The 20,107-nt window shown below is 45.0% G+C and overlaps 5 protein-coding genes across 5 annotated transcripts; 3 read left to right on the top strand and 2 right to left on the bottom strand.

Moving 5' to 3' along the window:
- Positions 1-14: 14 nt before the first annotated feature.
- Positions 15-1,077, bottom strand: EI90DRAFT_3061699 (uncharacterized protein). The gene is made up of 3 exons (XM_039060581.1): positions 674-1,077; positions 270-613; positions 15-198 (listed from the first exon to the last, which is right to left on the bottom strand). The coding sequence occupies exons 1-2, from the start codon at positions 872-874 to the stop codon at positions 287-289; spliced, it is 528 nt and encodes a 175-aa protein (XP_038915052.1). The 5' UTR covers positions 875-1,077; the 3' UTR covers positions 15-198; positions 270-286.
- An 868-nt stretch (positions 1,078-1,945) lies between these two features.
- On the top strand, positions 1,946-2,984 carry EI90DRAFT_3061696 (uncharacterized protein; the record flags this gene model as incomplete). The annotated part of the gene is made up of 4 exons (XM_039060580.1): positions 1,946-2,109; positions 2,211-2,281; positions 2,346-2,539; positions 2,596-2,984. Coding segments are annotated over 4 exons (498 nt in total), but the record flags the coding sequence as incomplete, so codon positions are not given.
- Positions 2,985-13,061: 10,077 nt separating this feature from the next.
- EI90DRAFT_3289998 (uncharacterized protein) lies at positions 13,062-14,110 on the top strand (the record flags this gene model as incomplete). The annotated part of the gene is made up of 6 exons (XM_039067200.1): positions 13,062-13,177; positions 13,217-13,351; positions 13,442-13,532; positions 13,600-13,669; positions 13,728-13,933; positions 14,004-14,110. 6 exons carry the CDS (start codon positions 13,062-13,064, stop codon positions 14,070-14,072), a joined length of 687 nt encoding a protein of 228 aa, XP_038915050.1. The 3' UTR covers positions 14,073-14,110.
- Positions 14,111-16,624: 2,514 nt separating this feature from the next.
- EI90DRAFT_1337814 (kinase-like domain-containing protein) lies at positions 16,625-18,067 on the top strand. The gene is made up of 6 exons (XM_039051692.1): positions 16,625-16,688; positions 16,743-17,071; positions 17,126-17,315; positions 17,374-17,643; positions 17,697-17,769; positions 17,820-18,067. The coding sequence occupies exons 2-6, from the start codon at positions 16,793-16,795 to the stop codon at positions 18,019-18,021; spliced, it is 1,014 nt and encodes a 337-aa protein (XP_038915049.1). The 5' UTR covers positions 16,625-16,688; positions 16,743-16,792; the 3' UTR covers positions 18,022-18,067.
- Positions 17,930-20,054, bottom strand: EI90DRAFT_3061677 (uncharacterized protein). Its single transcript, XM_039060579.1, has 7 exons — positions 19,626-20,054; positions 19,457-19,574; positions 19,221-19,409; positions 18,891-19,168; positions 18,766-18,838; positions 18,526-18,711; positions 17,930-18,467 (listed from the first exon to the last, which is right to left on the bottom strand). Exons 1-7 carry the CDS (start codon positions 19,672-19,674, stop codon positions 18,113-18,115), a joined length of 1,248 nt encoding a protein of 415 aa, XP_038915048.1. The 5' UTR covers positions 19,675-20,054; the 3' UTR covers positions 17,930-18,112.
- Positions 20,055-20,107: the final 53 nt, after the last annotated feature.

Here is a 20,107-nt window from a genome sequence, read left to right as displayed (position 1 = left end):
CAGGCTGATCGTGAGAGCGCGATGGGTTCTCGGAATAAATACATAAAAATAAAGTTGAAAATAACAAGATGAGTTCAATCCCGTCCTCCTTCATTGGGCGGAATTCCGCGTGCTCGGAATGTTAACTCTGCGGCCCACTTACCGCAGAGGGTGGGGCTGTTGCGAGCCGTTTGATCAGCTTGTCTCGAATTGGAGTTGCTGGACATGGTGGGAAGGATAAGAGAGGGGACATGTCTCGTGCATTTGATCGGCGAGTCTATGACACGTACCGTTCAAAGCACAACTATCAATCAGTCAGTTCCAACTCTGGCACCTCACCTCGAATCCAATCTGCATCATCCTCAAATATGAAACGTGGTACCGATAATCTCTGAAGTGGCCTCAGCTTTGCCCGAGGGCCTTCCAAGCGAGCGTTGATCAGGCATTGAATCTGAGTTATGTCCCCTGGAGACCAAACAAGGTCCTTCCAAACAGAAATAGTGAGGTCCGTGACGCCGGGGAGTGTTTCGGGTCCCAGATAAGGTGAAGGAGTCCATAATATTTTGAGGGCATAAGATAAGATTCTAATTCCACTCTTCAGGGTAACGGCACTGATCGTCGGGGTGTCCATCATCTATAGTAGGGATCACGCGAGCGTTATGGCGAAAGAGATGTCACCAAAGTATGAACGTACGAAATCCTGCACCGTGTACAGGTGATCTTCTATGGCATCATGATGATCGCCCAATATGGATGGCATGCTCAGTGTAAAGTATTGGAGCTGAGGCATCCTGTAATAGTCAAGAAACCTTCCGGTATCAGGGAGTATAGGGGAAACGGAAATGGATAGTGTATGGAGAGATGGGATTAAAGTGATGTCCGTGCTCCAGCCCATCCGTGTTTGGTCCAGGGTTAATTCCTGGATGTGGTCACAGGCATTGATGAAGTTACTAAACCCTGCGCCATCAACGTAGACATGACTGATAGTCAGAGTAACGATGTTTGCTGATTGGGAGGTGGACAACGGAATGAAAATGCTATCAAGGACCAGGTGACGGACCGATGGAAGGACTGCCAGAGCTTTCCTGTAAACGTAGGAATCTTTTACATCGTGAAGAGCGAACAGGGCCAGCCGCTCGATGGACTTGGGGTTTGGCACTCCCCTGTTCTCCCAAAACCGACTGGAATGGGTCGCATCCAACTCATCTTCCCGATCCAGAGGCAAGGACAGAGCAGTTATCCGATCCTGAACATTCACCCCTTCGAGCCCATCCGTCCTTGCACCTCTATAATCTTGTTTCCGCTGATGAAGTTCTAAAGAACGACCTCTAGAATAGCGGGCGTACGGTGCATAGGAACGACGGTCAGACGGTTCCAATCGCACAACAGTCCATATTAAGGGATACGATTGAGCCGCATGTCTCCATGTCGAGGAGACTTGGCTAAGAGTGACAGGAGAAGGAAGATACTCGCGATGGAAATATTCTTTTGGTTGGATGGCATACAGGAAGATTCGTTGCAGGACTTCCATGGGAAGGGCAGCCACGGGTTGAAGGAAATTGTGAAGTATGGCACGTTGTCGTCGTAAAGTATGTTCGATTGCGGTGATCTTTTGAGTGAGTTCATAAATGGATTTGTAATCCACGTCCGTACGTTCCAGCATGTCCTTGATCGTCCTTCGAGACGAATTACGGGTTGCAATATTGTATGTGAGATGGACAGGTGCGGCGGTGCTGATATCATAATCAAGAACATATTTGTGCAATGAGTTAGCGTCTTCGAACATGCGGCGAAGTAGAGTGGTAAACGCTGGCATCCTAGATCTTTGGAACGAGATGTGAATGAATGAATTCATTTCATAGTACGACTCAGTGCTGAGCGGTATATGCCGTACTTACATGGGTCGTAAACAAGAGGCGGTGGGCAAGGGCAATCACTCTGGGATTGGCACCTGCACCGCCTCAGTTTGCTCCGAAGGGCATACCCAGCCCATTTCAAATTCGTCTCTGCATACCAAGCAGTAAGATCATTATCTGAGCTTCCCCCTTTGCTCGCTATGTTTGTGGTTCTCTTATTCTTCCTTGCTGTCTGTGTACGGACTGCACTGGCAGATACATACTGTCGCGATTTGTAAGTCATCATGAGGTACCCTGTCTTCCGATGAAGTGCTCAAGTTTTCCTTTCCCCACTTACACGAATCCTGCTAAATCGTGTACTCCCTCTGAACCAAGCTGGGGGAATTTATATAGGTGCAACGATGGTTTGAGCACTGCGGCTCGCATTGTGATCGGGGTTTCCATCTGTAAGTAAAGGGTCCGCCTTTTCTCCCCAACACACAAGCAAATCGATACTCTTCTCATCCATAGCCGTGGCACTCATACTGCTCCTTGCGGGAATTTTATATTTCCGCCAACGTCGTGCGCGGCGAGAAGTCATAGTCATTCAGCAACCGTACAACCCATATAATACCTATCCGCCTCCAGAATTTGGGACAGGAAGTCCAAAAGCTAGAGGATGGAATACAGGGGGCGGCGTAAGCTACCCACCTCCTACACATCCAGTGCGTCCGTGCTACACGCCCAGTTGCTAGAGGCAACCCTCATTTAACTTTCGCAGCCTTCCCCTGGTGGACATCAGCAATATCCTCCACCTCCAGGACCACCCCCTGCGATCACAGCCAATTAGCGGTTTTGTTGCCCCTGTGGCGCTCACTCTCAACCCGATTTTGAGCATCATCATGACTAATCTTCCCCCTGTTACTGTTACTTTGTATTTTTGAACGCGCTTGATGACTCGGGTTTCCCGTAACAATAAAACATGTTCTCGCCTTCTTTGTTCCATCGCCTTTTTCACCGGCTCCCCGGGTTTCATAGGGGCCATGAGTGCATCCATCTGCACAGACTTTCTGATACACTGGGCATGTTTCGTTCGGGATGATTGCGGAGCCACCAGTAGTGTGGAGTTTCGTAATTTATATATACCACGTCCCCGACATTCTTCTTGACAACTGTCATGTTTCAGCAATTGAGCTCTGACCTCAGCTCGGCGTTGCACTTCGGAGTCTATTGGTGACCCACACACAGATATTCCGATCCGAGGCTGTGTCCCGATTCGGTCCTTGACCTTTATGCGGCCACAGTTAGCTCTTTGCTCGTAGGTGGCTGGGGTAGAAGCGCGCTGCATTGTAGCTGTAGCGCCGGTAGGACAACTGAGTTGAACGCGAATAGACATGCACTGCTGTATGCCCTTGTTTTTCCAAACTAGTGCACACCATACTGCGATCCGGGAGATGCGTGGGGATAGAATCCCGGAGGGGCAAGTACTATCAACGGCTACTTCAACCTCTATTCAAGCGAGGCAGGAACGAACCAGCTGTAACTTCCAAACGAGGCGAACAAATAAGCTGACTCAGAAAGTACGACTGTGTAAACGCCGCATAAGTTGTGCCAATGGCTTGGTCACCGTTCAATACTCTCGCCTCGACCAACGAGAACGTGTAATTTCCAAGCCCTCAGAAGAATAACACAAGCCGAGACCAACCAATAAGGTGCATTTCGGGTTTGACTCTCTTCGAAAGGTCGAAATCGCAGGCAGCACACCAGCCAACATAGAGCAACGTTTTGGTCATACACAGCGGATTGTTGTTGTTGTTTATTCTGGATATTTATCCTGCAAACTTTAGGCTGCTCGTGAGAGCGCCGAGGGCAGGGGTTGGAATAAATACACGAAAATAAAGTGAGAAAATAATAATCTAAGTCCGATTCGAGCGTTCTGACGAGGTTAACTCCGAATGTTGCTCCGCTTTTGAGTTATCCTTCCTCGGTATCATAGGTCATTAGCAGGTCAGCCAAGGTCGCGTTGTGCTGGCCGATTTTGGGTGACGGTGTCGACAAATGGGTTGGGTTTCGCCTTACAGCGGTGTCATAACTCGGTTCGTGTCGGTTTCCCCTATTATGTCTCTCTTTGTTTCTCATATGCTCCGCTCGCCGCCAGAAATCCCGCTATTCTTTCCATTCCTTTCTCCTCCCCCAGGAGGTCGTCCAGGATCAGTTCACCTTCATCGTCTGGTAGCAGGCTTCGGTAGTGGTCGTATTTCGGGCACTCGAGGAGTATGTGTTTTCTCGTTCCTACGGTTTCCCCGCAGGCGCAACTGGGGTCCTCTGTTGGGAGGGAGCGGTTGAAATATTGTCCGATGAATGCGTGGCCTGTGCGTAATTGTACTAGGCGGCTAAAGGCTTTGTGAGAGGGAGTCTTGAAGCGCTTCGTTGGTCGGAGGTGCGGTTCTATGCGGTTGCAGCTGCGGTATTCTGACGCTTTCTGCTGTATAGGGTCTGTGTTCTAGCGGGAGATCCACTCGCCTTTGGATTGTCTTTTGTTTTGATTGCGCATGAATGCTGCTGAGGAGGTGTGTGGGTGGACGGATGGCAGGTTGGATCCTTCTTTGGCCAATGTGGTCTGCGCGTTCGTTCCCTTTGATGTCTTCATGGCCTGGTGAGTTTATCTTCTATTGGGAAGTGTTCGTCCAGTCATGCTTTCAGGTGAACTGATCCTTGGGCGAGTCCTTCCATTTCTGCGTCGTACACTTCCACTCTAGGTCCAGTTCCCCCCATACACAGCGGAGTTGGCCGAATTCATCATCTACAATGAAGTCAGGTTGAATGTATTGTTTGAGAGTTAATTATATAAGCTTTTCCCGCGCTCAAGCCTGTTGGTGGCATCTTGCCATTGCGCTGGATAACCTGTGGTGTGACAATAATAACGAATGGAGAGGACGTTGGCATGAACCCATTGCAAAAGACCCCATGCAAAATGGTTGAAAACTGAGAGAGATATGGGGTGTGGCCCATGCCAGCGCGTGTTTTGAGTGTGGGAAAAGTGTCCACGGCCTCATACAGGCTGTTTGATGACTAAAGTTAATAATACGGTATAGAGAGGCTGTTTGAACGAGCTCATTGAAAAAAACTTGACGAAAAACAAACAAGATTTGACAGAGATACGAATGTACATGTGTTTTTGTGTGAAAAAATGTGAAAAAACATCCCACCGCCTCATACACCCTCATTCGCGATGTGCGCCAATAATATAAATAAATGAGGGCGTTGGTACAAGCATGTACAAAAAAGAACGACGAAAAACGAATGATAATTGACTGAGATACGAATGTACATGGTTTTTTTGTGAAAAAATGTAAAAACATGTCCTACCGCCTCATACGCGCTCATTCGCGGCTTGCACCAATAATGGAAAATAACCAGGGAGGTAGTCCGAGCCCATCAAAAGAAACCCGACGAGAAACAAATGAGAATTGACAGAGATACTAATGTACATGGTTTATTTGTGGAAAAATCGTGCTACTTCCTCATACACGCCGATTTACGACTTGCACTAACAATACCAAATGTAAAAAAAGTTAATCCGGGCCCATTGAAAAAAACCCGACGGAAAACGGTCAAGAACTGAGGGAGATACCAATCCAGTGTCAGCTCCGCGGCTGATCTGTGCGTGGGAAACGGTCCCCAGCACCCTACAGATGTTTTAAAAATATGAAAAAATATTAGGTACCTGCGTTAATACCATATAAAATGGTTCGCAAAATTTCAAGACATTTGGTGCTGTAGCAAGCGAGATATGATAAATTATTCCATTAAATTTTACTTGGCACCCTCAAGATCGCAGAATATCAAGTTGAGGTAATAATACACATTATAGAGAGAGTTAATACGCGCCCGTTGAAAAAAACCCGAAGAGAAACGAATAGGAACTGACAGAGATACCAATCCAGTGCCAGCTCCGCGGATGATCTGTGCGTGGGGAACGGTCTCCAGCGCCTCACAGATGTTTTAAAAATATGTGAAAATATGCCATACTTGCGTTGATAGTATATAAAATAGCATGAAAAATTACAGAGCATTTGGTGCAGTATCAAGCGAGATATGATAAATTATTCTATTAAATTTCACTTGGCACCCTCAAGATCGCACAATATCAAGTTGGGGAAATAATAAACATTGTAAAGGGCATTGACACGCGCCCATTAAAAAAAACCCGAAGAGAAACAAGGAGGAACTGACAGAGATAAGAATACAGTGTCAGCTCCGCGCATGATCTGTGCGTGGGAAACGGTCCCCAGCACCCTACAGATGTTCTAAAAATACGTAAAAATATTCTGTACTTGCGTTCATAATATAGAAAATAGGATGTAAAATTATAGAACATTTGGTGCAGTATTCAGCGAGATATAATAGATTACCATACAGTTTGTGCATGGGAAATGAGAAAAGTCGCCATAATCTCACTAGAATCGCCAAACGACGAGTCGGACTAATAATACGACATGTAGAGGTCATTGAGGCGCGCCCACTGAAAAAAACCCGGGGAGAAACGGATGAGAATTGAGAGAGATATGATAGGTTTATGTGAAGAATCACGTGTATATGTTTAGTTTGAGGAAATTCACGTGAGGAATTGAGTGTAACCTCCCACAATTTTTTTCGCGCACAGACATATGCGAAAAAGTACTAATACCCCCACTCAAAACCGGTTTACACCCCCCATGGGAGCAATTCTTTTTTGTTCCCATGTGACTTTGGCATGTAAAATAGATAGATAAATAGATAAAATAGGTAGATAAATAGGTCATAATAATAATAATAATAATAATAATAATAATAATCATAATAATAATAATAATAATAGTAGTAAATAGTGAATAAATAAATAAATAATTATAGTAATAGTAGTAGTAGTATTTTTGTTGTATTAGTTATTGTTTTTTGTCGGAAATTGGCATGTACAATAATTGGTAGTATTGTTTTTTTCTTTGTATTTTCGCTATTAGCATGTAAAATAGATAAATAAATAGGAAGTAAGTTAAAACCCGGAGTTTCCAACAACAGAACCAAATGAACTAAGGTTCCAGATAAGGTAAAAATTCGAAAAAAATTCACGGCAACATGGGACAACATGAAATAGAAACATCCAAAACAAGGTATTCTATATAGAATAAAATCTGAAAAAATTGCAGCAATGGGGGAAAACCAAGAAAAATAATACCAAGGTATTCTATGCAAATTAAAATCCAGAAAATTCACGGCAACATGGGACAGTATAGAATAAAAATAAAAGTAAGGTGCTCTCTATAAAATAAAATCAAAAAAATTCACGGCAACATGGGGAACACTGTTTTATAAACTTAGAAGGAATTTCATGTGATGGGGAGTGGTTGGGGTGGTGGGTTTGGAGAAATGGCCAGAAAATGAAGAAAAACAATGCAGGGGCCTCACTCCCAGTGGATTGGGGAAGGTGTTTCTCATTCCTGTGCATGACTAATGGAGTGGGGTTTGGGGCAAGGCCCCAATGGCCCTCCGCAGGAGCAGGGGTTCAAGGGGCTGGCCCCTTGGTGTAAAAAATAATCAAATATGTCCAGGGGGGTTTGGGGCGCAGCCCCAGGCTCTCCGCAGGAGTGGGGCTTGGGGCAACACCCCAATAGCTCTCCGCAGGAGCAGGGTTCAAGGGGCTGGCCCCTTGGTGCATAAATAATCACCATATATCTCATTATTTCTTTAGCACATGGGGAACAATAATAACAAGGATGTCGTTGCATGGGGCGGAGCCCCAATGGGGTCTGGGGCAACGCCCCAGGGGGGTTCGGGGCGCAGCCCCGATGCCCTCCGCAGGAGCTAGAGACCGCTAAACGCGTGGGTGTGCGAGGAACGAGCACCCCACGGGTTAAAGGTCTCTAGTCTACAATGAAGTCAGGTTGAATGTATTGATTCCAAGTAATTATATAAGCTTTTCCCGCGCTCAAGGGCTCAAGGTGGCATCTTGCCATTGCATTGGATGACCTGTAGTGAGGCAATAATAACGAATGGAGAGGACGTTGGCATGAACCCATTGCAAAAAACCCCATGCAAAACGGTTGAAAACTGAGAGAGATATGGGGTGTGGCCCATGCCAGCGCGTGTTTTGAGTGTGGGAAAAGTGTCCACGGCCTCATACAGGCTGTTTGATGACTAAAGTTAATAATACGGTATAGAGAGGCTGTTTGAACGAGCTCATTGAAAAAAATTTGACGAAAAACGAACAAGATTTGACAGAGATACGAATGTACATGTGTTTTTGTGTGAAAAAGTGTGAAAAAACATCCCACCGCCTCATACACCCTCATTCGCGATGTGCGCCAATAATATAAAAGAATAAGGGCGTTGGTACAAGCATGTAAAAAAAGGAACGACGAAAAACGAATGATAATTGACTGAGATACGAATGTACATGGTTTTTTTGTGAAAAAATGTAAAAACATGTCCTACCGCCTCATACGCGCTCATTCGCGGCTTGCACCAATAATAAGAAATGACCAGGGAGGTGGTCCGAGCCCATCAAAAGAAACCCGACGAAAAGCGAATGAGAATTGACAGAGATACTAATGTACATGGTTTATTTGTGGAAAAATCGTGCTACTTCCTCATACACGCCGATTCACGACTTGCACTAACAATACCAAATGTAAAACAAATTAATCCGGGCCCATTAAAAAAAACCCGACGGAAAACGGTCAAGAACTGAGGGAGATACCAATCCAGTGTCAGCTCCGCGGCTGATCTGTGCGTGGGAAACGGTCCCCAGCACCCTACAGATGTTTTAAAAATATGAAAAAATATTAGGTACCTGCGTTAATACTATATAAAATGGTTCGCAAAATTTCAGGACATTTGGTGCTGTAGCAAGCGAGATATAATAAATTATTCTATTAAACTTCACTTTCCACCCTCAAAATCGCGCAATAATGAGCCGGGGCAATAATAATAATTGTAGAGAGTATTAACACGCGCCCGTTGAAACAAACCCGAAGAGAAACGAATAAGAACTGACAGAGATACAAATGTAGTGTCTGCTCTGCGCGTGGTCTGTGCGTGGGAAACGTCTTCCAGTGCCTCGCGGCATGTTAAAAAAATATGAAAAAATGTCAAAAACTTGCGTTGATAATATATAAATTAGTACGCAAATTTATAGAACATTTGGTAAGGTATTAAGCGATATATAAGAATAATACCATACAGTTTTGTGTGGGAAATAAGAGAATCGCCATAGTCTCCTCGGGATCGCCGAACGACGAGTCGGACTAATAATACAGCATGTAGAGGACATCAAGACGCGCCCATTGAAAAAAACCCGACCAGAAACGGATGAGAACTGACAGAGATATGATAGATTTATGTAAAGAATCACGTGTATATGTTTAGTTTGAGGAAATTCACGTGAGCAATTGAGCGTAACCTCCCACAACTTTGTTCGCGCACAGACATATGCGAAAAAGTACTAATACCCCCACTCAAAACCGGTTCAAACCCCCCCATGGGAGCAACTCTTTTTTGTTCCCATGTGACTTTGGCATGTAAAATAGATGAAATAGATAGATAGATAGATAAATAGATGAAATAGACAAAATAGGTAGATAAATAGGTCATAATAGTCGTAAATAATAATAATAATAATAGTAGTAAATAGTGAATAAATAATTATAGTAATAGTAATAGTAGTAGTAGTATTTTTGTTGTATAAGTTATTGTTTTTTGTCGAAAATTGGCATGTACAATCAATGGTGGTATTGTTTTTTTCTTTGTATTTTCGCTATTAGCATGTAAAATAGATAAATAAATAGGAAGTAAGTAAGTTAAAATCCGGAGTTTCCAACAACAGAACCAAATGAACTAAGGTTCCAGATAAGGTAAAAATTCGAAAAATTCACGGCAACATGGGACAACATGAAATAGAAACATCCAAAAATAAAACCAAGGTATTCTATATAAAATAAAATCTGAAAAAATTGCGGCAATGTGGGAAAACCAAGAAAAATAATACCAAGGTATTCTATACAAATTAAAATCCAGATAATTCACGGCAACAGGGGACAGGAAAGAATAAAAAGATAGAAAAATAAAAGGTGCTCTCTATAAAATAAAATCAAAAAAAATCATGGCAACATGGGGAACACTGCTTTATAAATAACAGCAAAAAACCTGATAGAGAATGAACAAATTTCATGGTAAATTTGTGGAAATAGCCAGAAAAACAGCAAATAAAAATACACAAATGTGCTCAAGGGTGTAAGGTGGGTATGTGGTCCATGTAATTTGTGTGTAGCAGGCCCCACTTCCAGTGCATTGTCAACAGGGGAAAAGGCATTTCTCATTTGTGTACATGATTAATGGGGGGGGGGGGGGGTTTGGGGCGCAGCCCCAAGGCTCTCCGCAGGAGTGGGGTTCGGGGCAACGCCCTGATGGCCCTCCGCAGGAGCAGGGGTTCAAGGGGCTGGCCCCTTGGTGTAAAAAATAATCAAATATATCCAGGGGGTTTGGGGCGCAGCCCCAGGCTCTCCGCAGGAGTGGGGCTTGGGGCAACGCCCCAATAGCTCTCCGCAGGAGCTGGGGTTCAAGGGGCTGGCCCCTTGGTTCATAAATAATCACCATATATCTCATTATTTCTTTAGCACATGGGGAACAATAATACCAAGGATGTCGTTGCATGGGGCGGAGCCCCAATGGGGTCTGGGGCAACGCCCCAGGGGGGTTCGGGGCGCAGCCCCGATGCCCTCCGCAGGAGCTAGAGACCGAAGAACGCGTGGGTGTGCGAGGAACGAGCACCCCACGGGTTTAAGGTCTCTAGTCTACAATGAAGTCAGGTTGAATGTATTGATTCCAAGTAATTATATAAGCTTTTCCCGCGCTCAAGGCCTCAAGGTGGCATCTTGCCATTGCATTGGATGACCTGTAGTGAGGCAATAATAACAAATGGAGAGGACGTTGGCATGAACCCATTGCAAAAAACCCCATGCAAAACGGTTGAAAACTGAGAGAGATATGGGGTGTGGCCCATGCCAGCGCGTGTTTTGAGTGTGGGAAAAGTGTCCACGGCCTCATACAGGCTGTTTGATGACTAAAGTGAATAATACGGTATAGAGAGGCTGTTTGGACGAGCTCATTGAACAAAACCTGACGAAAAACGAACAAGATTTGACAGAGATACGAATGTACATGTGTTTTTGTGTGAAAAAATGTGAAAAAACATCCCACCGCCTCATACACCATCATTCGCAATGTGCGCCAATAATATAAGATAACGAGGACGTCATAAAGAGCATGTCCAAGAAGAAACGACGAAAAACGAATGATAATTGACAGAGATACGAATGTACATGGTTTTTTTGTGAAAAAATGTAAAAACATGTCCTACCGCCTCATACGCGCTCATTCGCGGCTTGCACCAATAATAGAAAATAACCAGAGAGGTGATCCGAGCCCATCAAAAGAAACCCGACGAAAAACGAATGAAAATTGACAGAGATACTAATGTACATGGTTTATTTGTGGAAAAAACGTTCCACTTCCTCATTCATGCTGATTCACGACTTTCACTAATAATACCAAATAGAAAGGAAGTTACTGCGGGCCCATTGCAAAAAGCCCGACGAGAAACGGTCAAGAACTGACAGAGATACGAATCCTGTGTCAGCTCCGCGCATGATCTGTGCGTGGGAAACGGTCCCCAGCACTCTACAGATGTTCTAAAAATATGTAAAAATATTAGGCACTTGCGTCAATGGTATATAAAATGGTTCGCAAAATTTCAGGACATTTGGTCCAGTATCAAGCGAGATATAATAAATTATTCCATTAAATTTCACTTGGCACCCTCAAGATCGCGAAATATCAAGTTTGGGTAATAGTACGGATTGTATAGGACATTAACGCGCACCCGTTAAAAAAAACCCGAAGAGAAACGAATGAGAACTGACAGAGATACGAATGTAGTGTCTGCTCTGCGCATGGTCTGTGCGTGGGAAACGTCTTCCAGCGCCTCACGGATGTCAAAAGAAATATAGAAAAATATGAAATCTTTGCGTTAATAATATATAAAATAGGACGCAAAACTATAGAACATTTGATGCAGTATTCAGCGAGATATAATAGATTACCATACAGTGTGTGCATGGGAAATGAGTAAAATCGCCATCATCTCCTCTGGATCGCGGAACGATGGGTCGGACTAATAATACAACATGTAGAGGACATCAAGACGCGCCAATTGAAAAAAACCCGAGGAGAAACGGATGAGAACTGACAGAGATATGATAGGTTTATGTGAAAAATCACGTGTATATGTTTAGTTTGAGGAAATTCACGTGAGCAATTGAGCGTAACCTCCCACAACTTTTTCCGCGCACAGACATATGCGAAAAAGTACTAATACCCCCACTCAAAACCGGTTCCCACCCCCCCATGGGAGCAATTCTTTTTTGTTCCCATGTGACTTTGGCATGTAAAATAGATGAAATAGATAGATAAATAGATAAAATAGGTAGATAAATAGGTCATAATAGTAGTAAATAGTGAATAAATAATTATAGTAATAGTAATAGTAGTAGTAGTATTTTTGTTGTATAAGTTATTGTTTTTTGTCGAAAATTGGCATGTACAATCAATGGTGGTATTGTTTTTTTCTTTGTATTTTCGCTATTAGCATGTAAAATAGATAAATAAATAGGAAGTAAGTAAGTTAAAATCCGGAGTTTCCAACAACAGAACCAAATGAACTAAGGTTCCAGATAAGGTAAAAATTCGAAAAATTCATGGCAACATGGGACAACATGAAATAGAAACATCCAAAAATAAAACCAAGGTATTCTATATAAAATAAAATCCGAAAAAATTGCGGCAATGTGGGAAAACCAAGAAAAATAATACCAAGGTATTCTATACAAATTAAAATCCAGATAATTCACGGCAACAGGGGACAGGAAAGAATAAAAAGATAGAAAAATAAAAGGTGCTCTCTATAAAATAAAATCAAAAAAAATCATGGCAACATGGGGAACACTGCTTTATAAATAACAGCAAAAAACCTGATAGAGAATGAACAAATTTCATGGTAAATTTGTGGAAATAGCCAGAAAAACAGCAAATAAAAATACACAAATGTGCTCAAGGGTGTAAGGTGGGTATGTGGTCCATGTAATTTGTGTGTAGCAGGCCCCACTTCCAGTGCATTGTCAACAGGGGAAAAGGCATTTCTCATTTGTGTACATGATTAATGGGGGGGGGGTTTGGGGCGCAGCCCCAGGCTCTCCGCAGGAGTGGGGCTTGGGGCAACGCCCCAATAGCTCTCCGCAGGAGCTGGGGTTCAAGGGGCTGGCCCCTTGGTTCATAAATAATCACCATATATCTCATTATTTCTTTAGCACATGGGGAACAATAATACCAAGGATGTCGTTGCATGGGGCGGAGCCCCAATGGGGTCTGGGGCAACGCCCCAGGGGGGTTCGGGGCGCAGCCCCGATGCCCTCCGCAGGAGCTAGAGACCGAAGAACGCGTGGGTGTGCGAGGAACGAGCACCCCACGGGTTTAAGGTCTCTAGTTTGTTATTAAGTAATCCCCACATATTTCAAATTTGTCGCAGCTGCCAGGTGCAAGAAAATTGTTACCCTCTTTGCCTGCAATGATTGTGTTGCCTTCTCTCTTCCTTCTCTGTGCGAGGAGTGCCCTGGCGAATCGTGTGTAAGCTATTGTGAGTCGCCCCAGTGTTCCGATCAAACGCTGAACCATATCCCGATTCCACACTAAGATCTGGGGACGGATACCAATGGGACAAGTTTTGAGTCTTTTCATTGTTGTCCTGTTCAGAGCTGCCATCTGTAAGCAAGGGTCTTCCTTCCCCAACGCCGTAGTAATGCAACACTCTTTCATCCATAGACATTGCGGTTGCACTATTTCTAATGACAATCAGCTGCCTCGTTCGACGTTGTCGTGCACGGCGAGACGCCAGGCCCAACCAGCGACCGGACGACCCAGAGAGTCCAGCTACCAACCCAACGCCAGGAAGTCCAAAGGCCGCTGAGGACAAGGGATGGAATGCGGCGGGCAGCGTAAGCCTTCAAGTTCCACCTCCCATCCATTCGGTGTGTCCCCACTAGTGCTGTTTATGCTACGCGCCCTGGTTTTGATGCACGGTAATGTAACTTTCGGCAGCCTCTTCCTGGTGGAAATCACCAGGCCGGTTCTTCACCTCCTGGACCACCCCCTGATCATCAAGTATGAAAGCAATATTAATCACATGGCGGTTGCTATTTTCGTGGCACTCACTCCCATATCACCTGATTTTGGCGTCATTGCTTCGTGTTTCCATATGCGTGTCGTTACTGCTTGCTCCATGGCTCAGCAACAATAGGTGATGTTCTGATATTTTTTGCTCTACCGTATTTTCCCCCAACCAACTTTATATTTTTTGCACGCGTGTTGTTGTTTGCCTCTGGCCTCACGACTCCGACTTCGTGTAACAGTGAACCATGTTCTGGCTTTTTTTTGACTCTACTGCCTGGTTAGCTTCCTGTCCCCAGGTTCACGGTGCATCCATGTTCTAGGTGCATAAAACACTGGGTGTGTTCCGTTTAGTAGCATGGAGTTTTGCGGCTTATATGATATAAATGTACCCCCTACGCACATGTCCCCGGCGTTCGGGATTTCTTGACAACTACCACGTCTCAGCAATTGGACTCTAACCACAGTCCAAAGGTCGCACTTCAGAGTCTATTGGTTCAGCGACTCGCGCACGGATATTCCAGTTTGGGGCTGTGTCTCGAATTGGTCCTTGACCTTTATGTGGTCGTGGTCAGTTCCTTTCTCATGGCTGGGGTAGATGTCCGCTACATTGCAGCTGTAACCTGTAGTGCCGGTTAGGACAACCGAGTTGAGCACGAATAGACATGTGCTGTTGTAGTTCCAAACCAGTGCACACTGTACTGGGATCCAGGGATAGAATCCCGGTGGCGCAAATGCTCCGTGATAGATCAGCGACCACTTCAACCTCTGTTCAAGCGAGTACGGAGCTCGGGAGCGGCCAGGTCAAAGTTTTTGAAACTGAGAATCGACAATTGTACAATTATGCCAGTTGAGCCACTGATCCCTGGTCGGCCCATTTTGCTTCCGCGGACACTTGCGTGGGCTCTTGGGCTCTGGCGCATGGCGTCTATTCCTGTGCGCGTTCTTAAGCTTTAGCCATACCAGCCAGCCAGTCATTCGTCTATGTCTTGATTTCTTTTAATTCTGGAGGCAGACCGTTCCAAGTGTTACCACCGGTATTCATTCAATTGAGCTCGCTTTGGATCTCGCTGCGCTGTGGGCTCCAGTGCACGGCGTCTATTCTCATCTCATCAAACATCCAGCTGAACTGCGCTACCATCATACTGTCAAGTGTAGTATTGGGCTCCTCTGATTGTCTCTGACAATCTCACGCCACTGGGCCGGGCCACCAACCGATGCACACATCATGAAAATCTAATGTCACCATTGATTCGCCACACGCCACTCAGCAGTCAACCTTTCATAAGGTTCTAAGCTATATAAGAGGCCTTCAGTCCAGTTGTAGGCCGTTTTTCAGTGGCATATCATGTTGCTCAATGTCTGCAATGGCTGTGGGAAGGACTTCCCCCTCAAGGAACCTAACAACGACTGCGCAATATGCATCGCTCTTGATGCCTTGCCTGAGGACGCAGAAAATATCAAGGAGGTAGAGGTATGCCGTCCTGACCCCTTCTGACAGATATAATGTAGGCTTACAGGAAGTAAAGGCCCGACGAAATTCGCAATGCCGAGTTTGTGGCGTATACTTTCGACGAGGAGAAATTATTGTATGCCCTCCTTGCATTGATTATTTATGTATGCCCATTCCTTCCATCCAGCCTCATACACTCTCATATGACCTTTCTAGCGAAACATGGGACTCCGGAACGCATATTCAGGGATCCAGTCATCACTGGGACGCTAGCCCATTTCAATATACGACCTTCCCGTAGTATTCCTTCCGTACCATCACATCCTCCACCACTCCCCACAACCACTCAGGCTCCAGCTGATAGCATACCAACACTGCCGCTCGACGACATTCTTACTGGACTCGACATGCGGGTCCAGCACCATCATCAAAGTGTCTCAAACCAGCGCCTTGCAAAAGGTCGATCACAAAATGAAGCCCTTCAGCGCGCTGTAGCTGAAAGACAGTCAAACCAAAGTTACCGTGCAGCATATCAACAGAGAATTGCCACAGTCAAAGGGCAAACAATTAGGGTGGATGTTCTTGGTTTTCGTACTGAGAAGAATAAAATGGTGCAGGTATGACCCATAGTCGAGTTTAATTTACTTATTGCCAATATGCTGTCCACAGCTCAACCCTTTGCGACTCCATGAAACATATGAGAACAAGGCTCTTATGCCTGCAGTGGAGGCAGCTCTCCTTTCTGAGTTTCGTCGGAGTCATCGCAAGTTATATCCTTTATTGCCGGAGGTCAAAAAGTGAGTAGAATTATTCCATTCCGTCATTTTGGTGTTCATATTTACCATTCATAGCGATATCCTCACATTCTATTGGCATGTAAATGGTAAACGACCCCGATATGCAATACTCCCAATGTCCGAGTGGAGCGGGAAAACCATTGCTGAGTTATTTAATCACCTTGCTCTCACGGACCACATTAGCCCAGAGGATGTCAAGGAGCGGCAGATTACTTTGCGCATCTGCTATGACTTGAGTGAGCTTGTAAGTTTCAGGGTAGTGCTTTCTCTCCAATCTCACGCATATATTCATACTTCAGGTCCCTCCATCTCCAAAAAAAAGTAGGAAACGGAAGAGCTTTATCTTGGAGGAATCGGAGGAGAGTGGCGAGTATTACTTTCACGGTTTCTTGTCTGTATATTACTCACCGTCCTATCTAGATTTGAGATCGAAACGTCTGCGCCGTGCATCCGAGCCACTCTACAAGAGTATGCCATGGGTAAACCCCAAAATTGACTTACTCGATGTCATATCACGCCCGAGTGAAGTCAAATCCTACTCAACTTTCGAAGGGAAAATGATACCGATAACAGTCAAGAAGCGCATATTGAGCTCGGAGTGTGAGCTTATCAAAATCGAGGATGTTCCTGACACAGTGGAGGTCTTAGTCACAGAAGACTGGCGTGATGGTCTGGAATTGGCAAAAGCTGGTAAACCTTTTTATGGATCTGGGTACATTGGGGATGGGTTCTCAAAAATCGCCATATATGTAAGTGTTGTGCTCATCTGGAATTCCGTGATCAGTACTTAAGAATCCACGTAGGGTCGGGAAGGTGAACATAGTTTAGCGCTTTGCATCCCAAAGCAATCAAAGCACACAGAAAATGAGGTCAAGTACTACCTGGAATGTGAGCTTCGTATCACAGGATTGGCTCAACAGTTTGCCATAAGCTTCATGGACTGTATGAATAAGGCTGTTCAAGACCGCACAATTAGACGCAATAATTTCGTTAGTAAGTATACATGATGCTCGTTCCAATTGTGCAATAGCCAACAGACTGCAACCAATAGACATTCGGTTTAACACCGATGGAATGTTCATAGGGACTCTAGTCGGAAAAGCGCCATCCATTTCGTTGGAACCCGTTCTTCCATATGACACATTTCTTGCTACCAAATTCCTGCCTCACCCACCCCAATCACGAGGATTCCAAAAGTTCACTGGATCCGCTGGTGATGTTGAGCCATCACTACGTCCATCTGAGCAAAACACTATGGATGCATTTCAACATTATACCTACAGGATGTCTGGAGGAAAATTCTTGATCACCGACCTTCAAGGTGTGCGGAGCTCCCGTAACTTCAAAAAAACAATATTTATTTCCACAAATTAGGTATCTGGAGTGACTCCGCTGACGTCAGTTGCTGGATGCTTTTTGATCCTCAAGGGCACTCATCCGAGTTCAGGCAAGTTTTATCCAATTATGTTGGCCTACGGTTTGTAATCAAGCCTTTAGGTCGGATGGCACGAATTCCGGACTGGGATATTTTGATGAAGGAGTCCGGGCAATGAATGACTATCTCAGCAGACATAAATGTAATAAGATTTGTACTCTCATTGGTTTGGATGCTGACTCGGAAAGCGACGATGGCAGTGGAAAGAATGGGCTAGACTCTAGCGCAAAATTTGGGGATACCAATGAAGAGGATGAGGATTAGTAGATACGCAAACTACTTATGTCATATTCATCCTGTTCCATATTTATGAGTCTTGGGGTTGCAATGCTTGGATGAGAAGAGAAGAGTAGTTCTACATCATAGACAACATCTTGCGAAAGATATCCCACACATTGTGAATTGAGAGCTCTCGGACATTCAAGGAGTTATAAACTTCCTTGGCCCTTTCTGCGTATTCTGGAGGCACAAAATGAAGAGAATCCTGGGAAAGCTGTTCCTTTTTCCGACGGACAATTTCAACGTCAATATCTCGCAAAAGCACATCTTTCATGCCAAAAGTCCCCGGAAGTGCATATGCGATATTTGCAGAGACACCTGAAGGGCCAGGCTTGTTCTTGAGTTTGCGAACCCTAAAGGCATTTTGCTCTAAACGCCATTTCTCCAGTCCCCAAGCCAAGAAAGATGACCAGAGCCACCGGCACAAATTACTAGAATAAGTGGTAATTCAATGGCAGATTATGATGGGTGGCATGTCGATCTACTTACTAGTGCTCCAGGTTTTCCGGATTGTATATCCCTTCCTCTTCCCCTTGTCTAAACACTAAGACCATATTATCACCAAATTCCTCACGCAGCCGAAGCCATCCCCGTTCGATCACAATATTCCGGGTACTAGATGTAAAGCGATGAACTGGAATCTCATTTCCATCCAGTTCAGGATAGAAAAACTCCCTTAGCAGGCATGGAGATGTTATCTTGAACGCAAGGATTCACAAGACCACATACCGTAAAGCGTGAGCATATGCACACATAAGCGTTGTCTCCGATCCATGGTCTGTCGTTGATTGAACTGGCATTCCTATGGTGAAGGGTACTGAGAAATAGTGGAGCAATAATAGCGATGTGCATACCACCGATCTCTTCAATCAACTCAAGATAGACATATGCAATCGCCTCTTTCAAGCGGTTATCAGGCAATAACTTAAGCTTCAACCATTTCCCTGTTGCGACATCGCGTATCCCGTATATTGAGAAGCCTATTTTCTTCAGCTTGTCATGGCCATCGCCACTCCATTCCGCACCAGGACCAACACTGATAATAGGGTGTCGTTTGATCTTCTTACCACGGGGTTCTCGCTTTTCAAATCCTTCAGGCTCATACTGTTGCATGATTTCCCTTACGCGCTCTCTGAGTATTTGGTTTAGCCAAAGCGAAGATGTAGAAGGGAAATAATACTCACCCTCTCAGATGGACTCCTGTTTCCATTGCAATCTTTGCACGCGTTGATCTAACCCCTCTCCGCATGTTTGGGTCCTTGTCCATCTGGTCCAGCACAAGTTGCGTCTCACGGATAGGGTGTATTTCCTTTGCCGTAGTACGGGAAGCTGAAAGGCCTAATTCCTTCATTCGACGCCGGATTGTTCGGGTACTGCAAATGGTCTAGGCATTATGGATCCCAGAAACGTGAATACGCACCTCATATGAATAGGTTCAGGTTCAGCCCCCAGCAGCTCCTTGATAGTCGTGGGGTTTGTGATGAGCTCCCTATGGTACCTCCCTAGTGCTTCAGCAAGGCGCGCATCTGAGGCTCGGGCTGGAGAAAAGTTGATCATGAGGGTGGTGGTATGAAGCAACACCTACTTACAGACGGGGCCATACTGATTTTTTCCATTTGGGTTATTATTACGCGGCATGGAGACGATAGAGAATGATGGCCAAGACCATAAGTGGGATTTTAAAGACTTTGGAGCAGTGGCGGCCCGGCCCAGTGGCGTGAGATTGTCAGCGACAATCAGAGGAGCCCAATACTACACTTGACAGTATGATGGTAGCCCAGTTCAGCTGGATGTTTGATGAGACGAGAATAGATGCCGTGCACTGGAGCCCACAGCGCAGCGAGATCCAAAGCGAGCTCAATTGAATGAATACCGGTGGTAACACTTGGAACGGTCTGCCTCCAGAATTAAAAGAAATCAAGACATAGACGAATGACTGGCTGGCTGGTATGGCTAAAGCTTAAGAACGCGCACAGGAATAGACGCCATGCGCCAGAGCCCAAGAGCCCACGCAAGTGTCCGCGGAAGCAAAATGGGCCGACCAGGGATCAGTGGCAGGTTCGACTGGCAT

Source organism: Cantharellus anzutake, assembly GCF_015039405.1.
Source record: "Cantharellus anzutake strain C23 chromosome Unknown EI90scaffold_30, whole genome shotgun sequence".
Classification (NCBI taxonomy): Eukaryota; Fungi; Basidiomycota; class Agaricomycetes; order Cantharellales; family Hydnaceae; genus Cantharellus; species Cantharellus anzutake.
The sequence above is the reverse complement of the archived record's forward strand: the minus strand, read 5'-3'. Positions and strand labels throughout refer to the sequence as shown.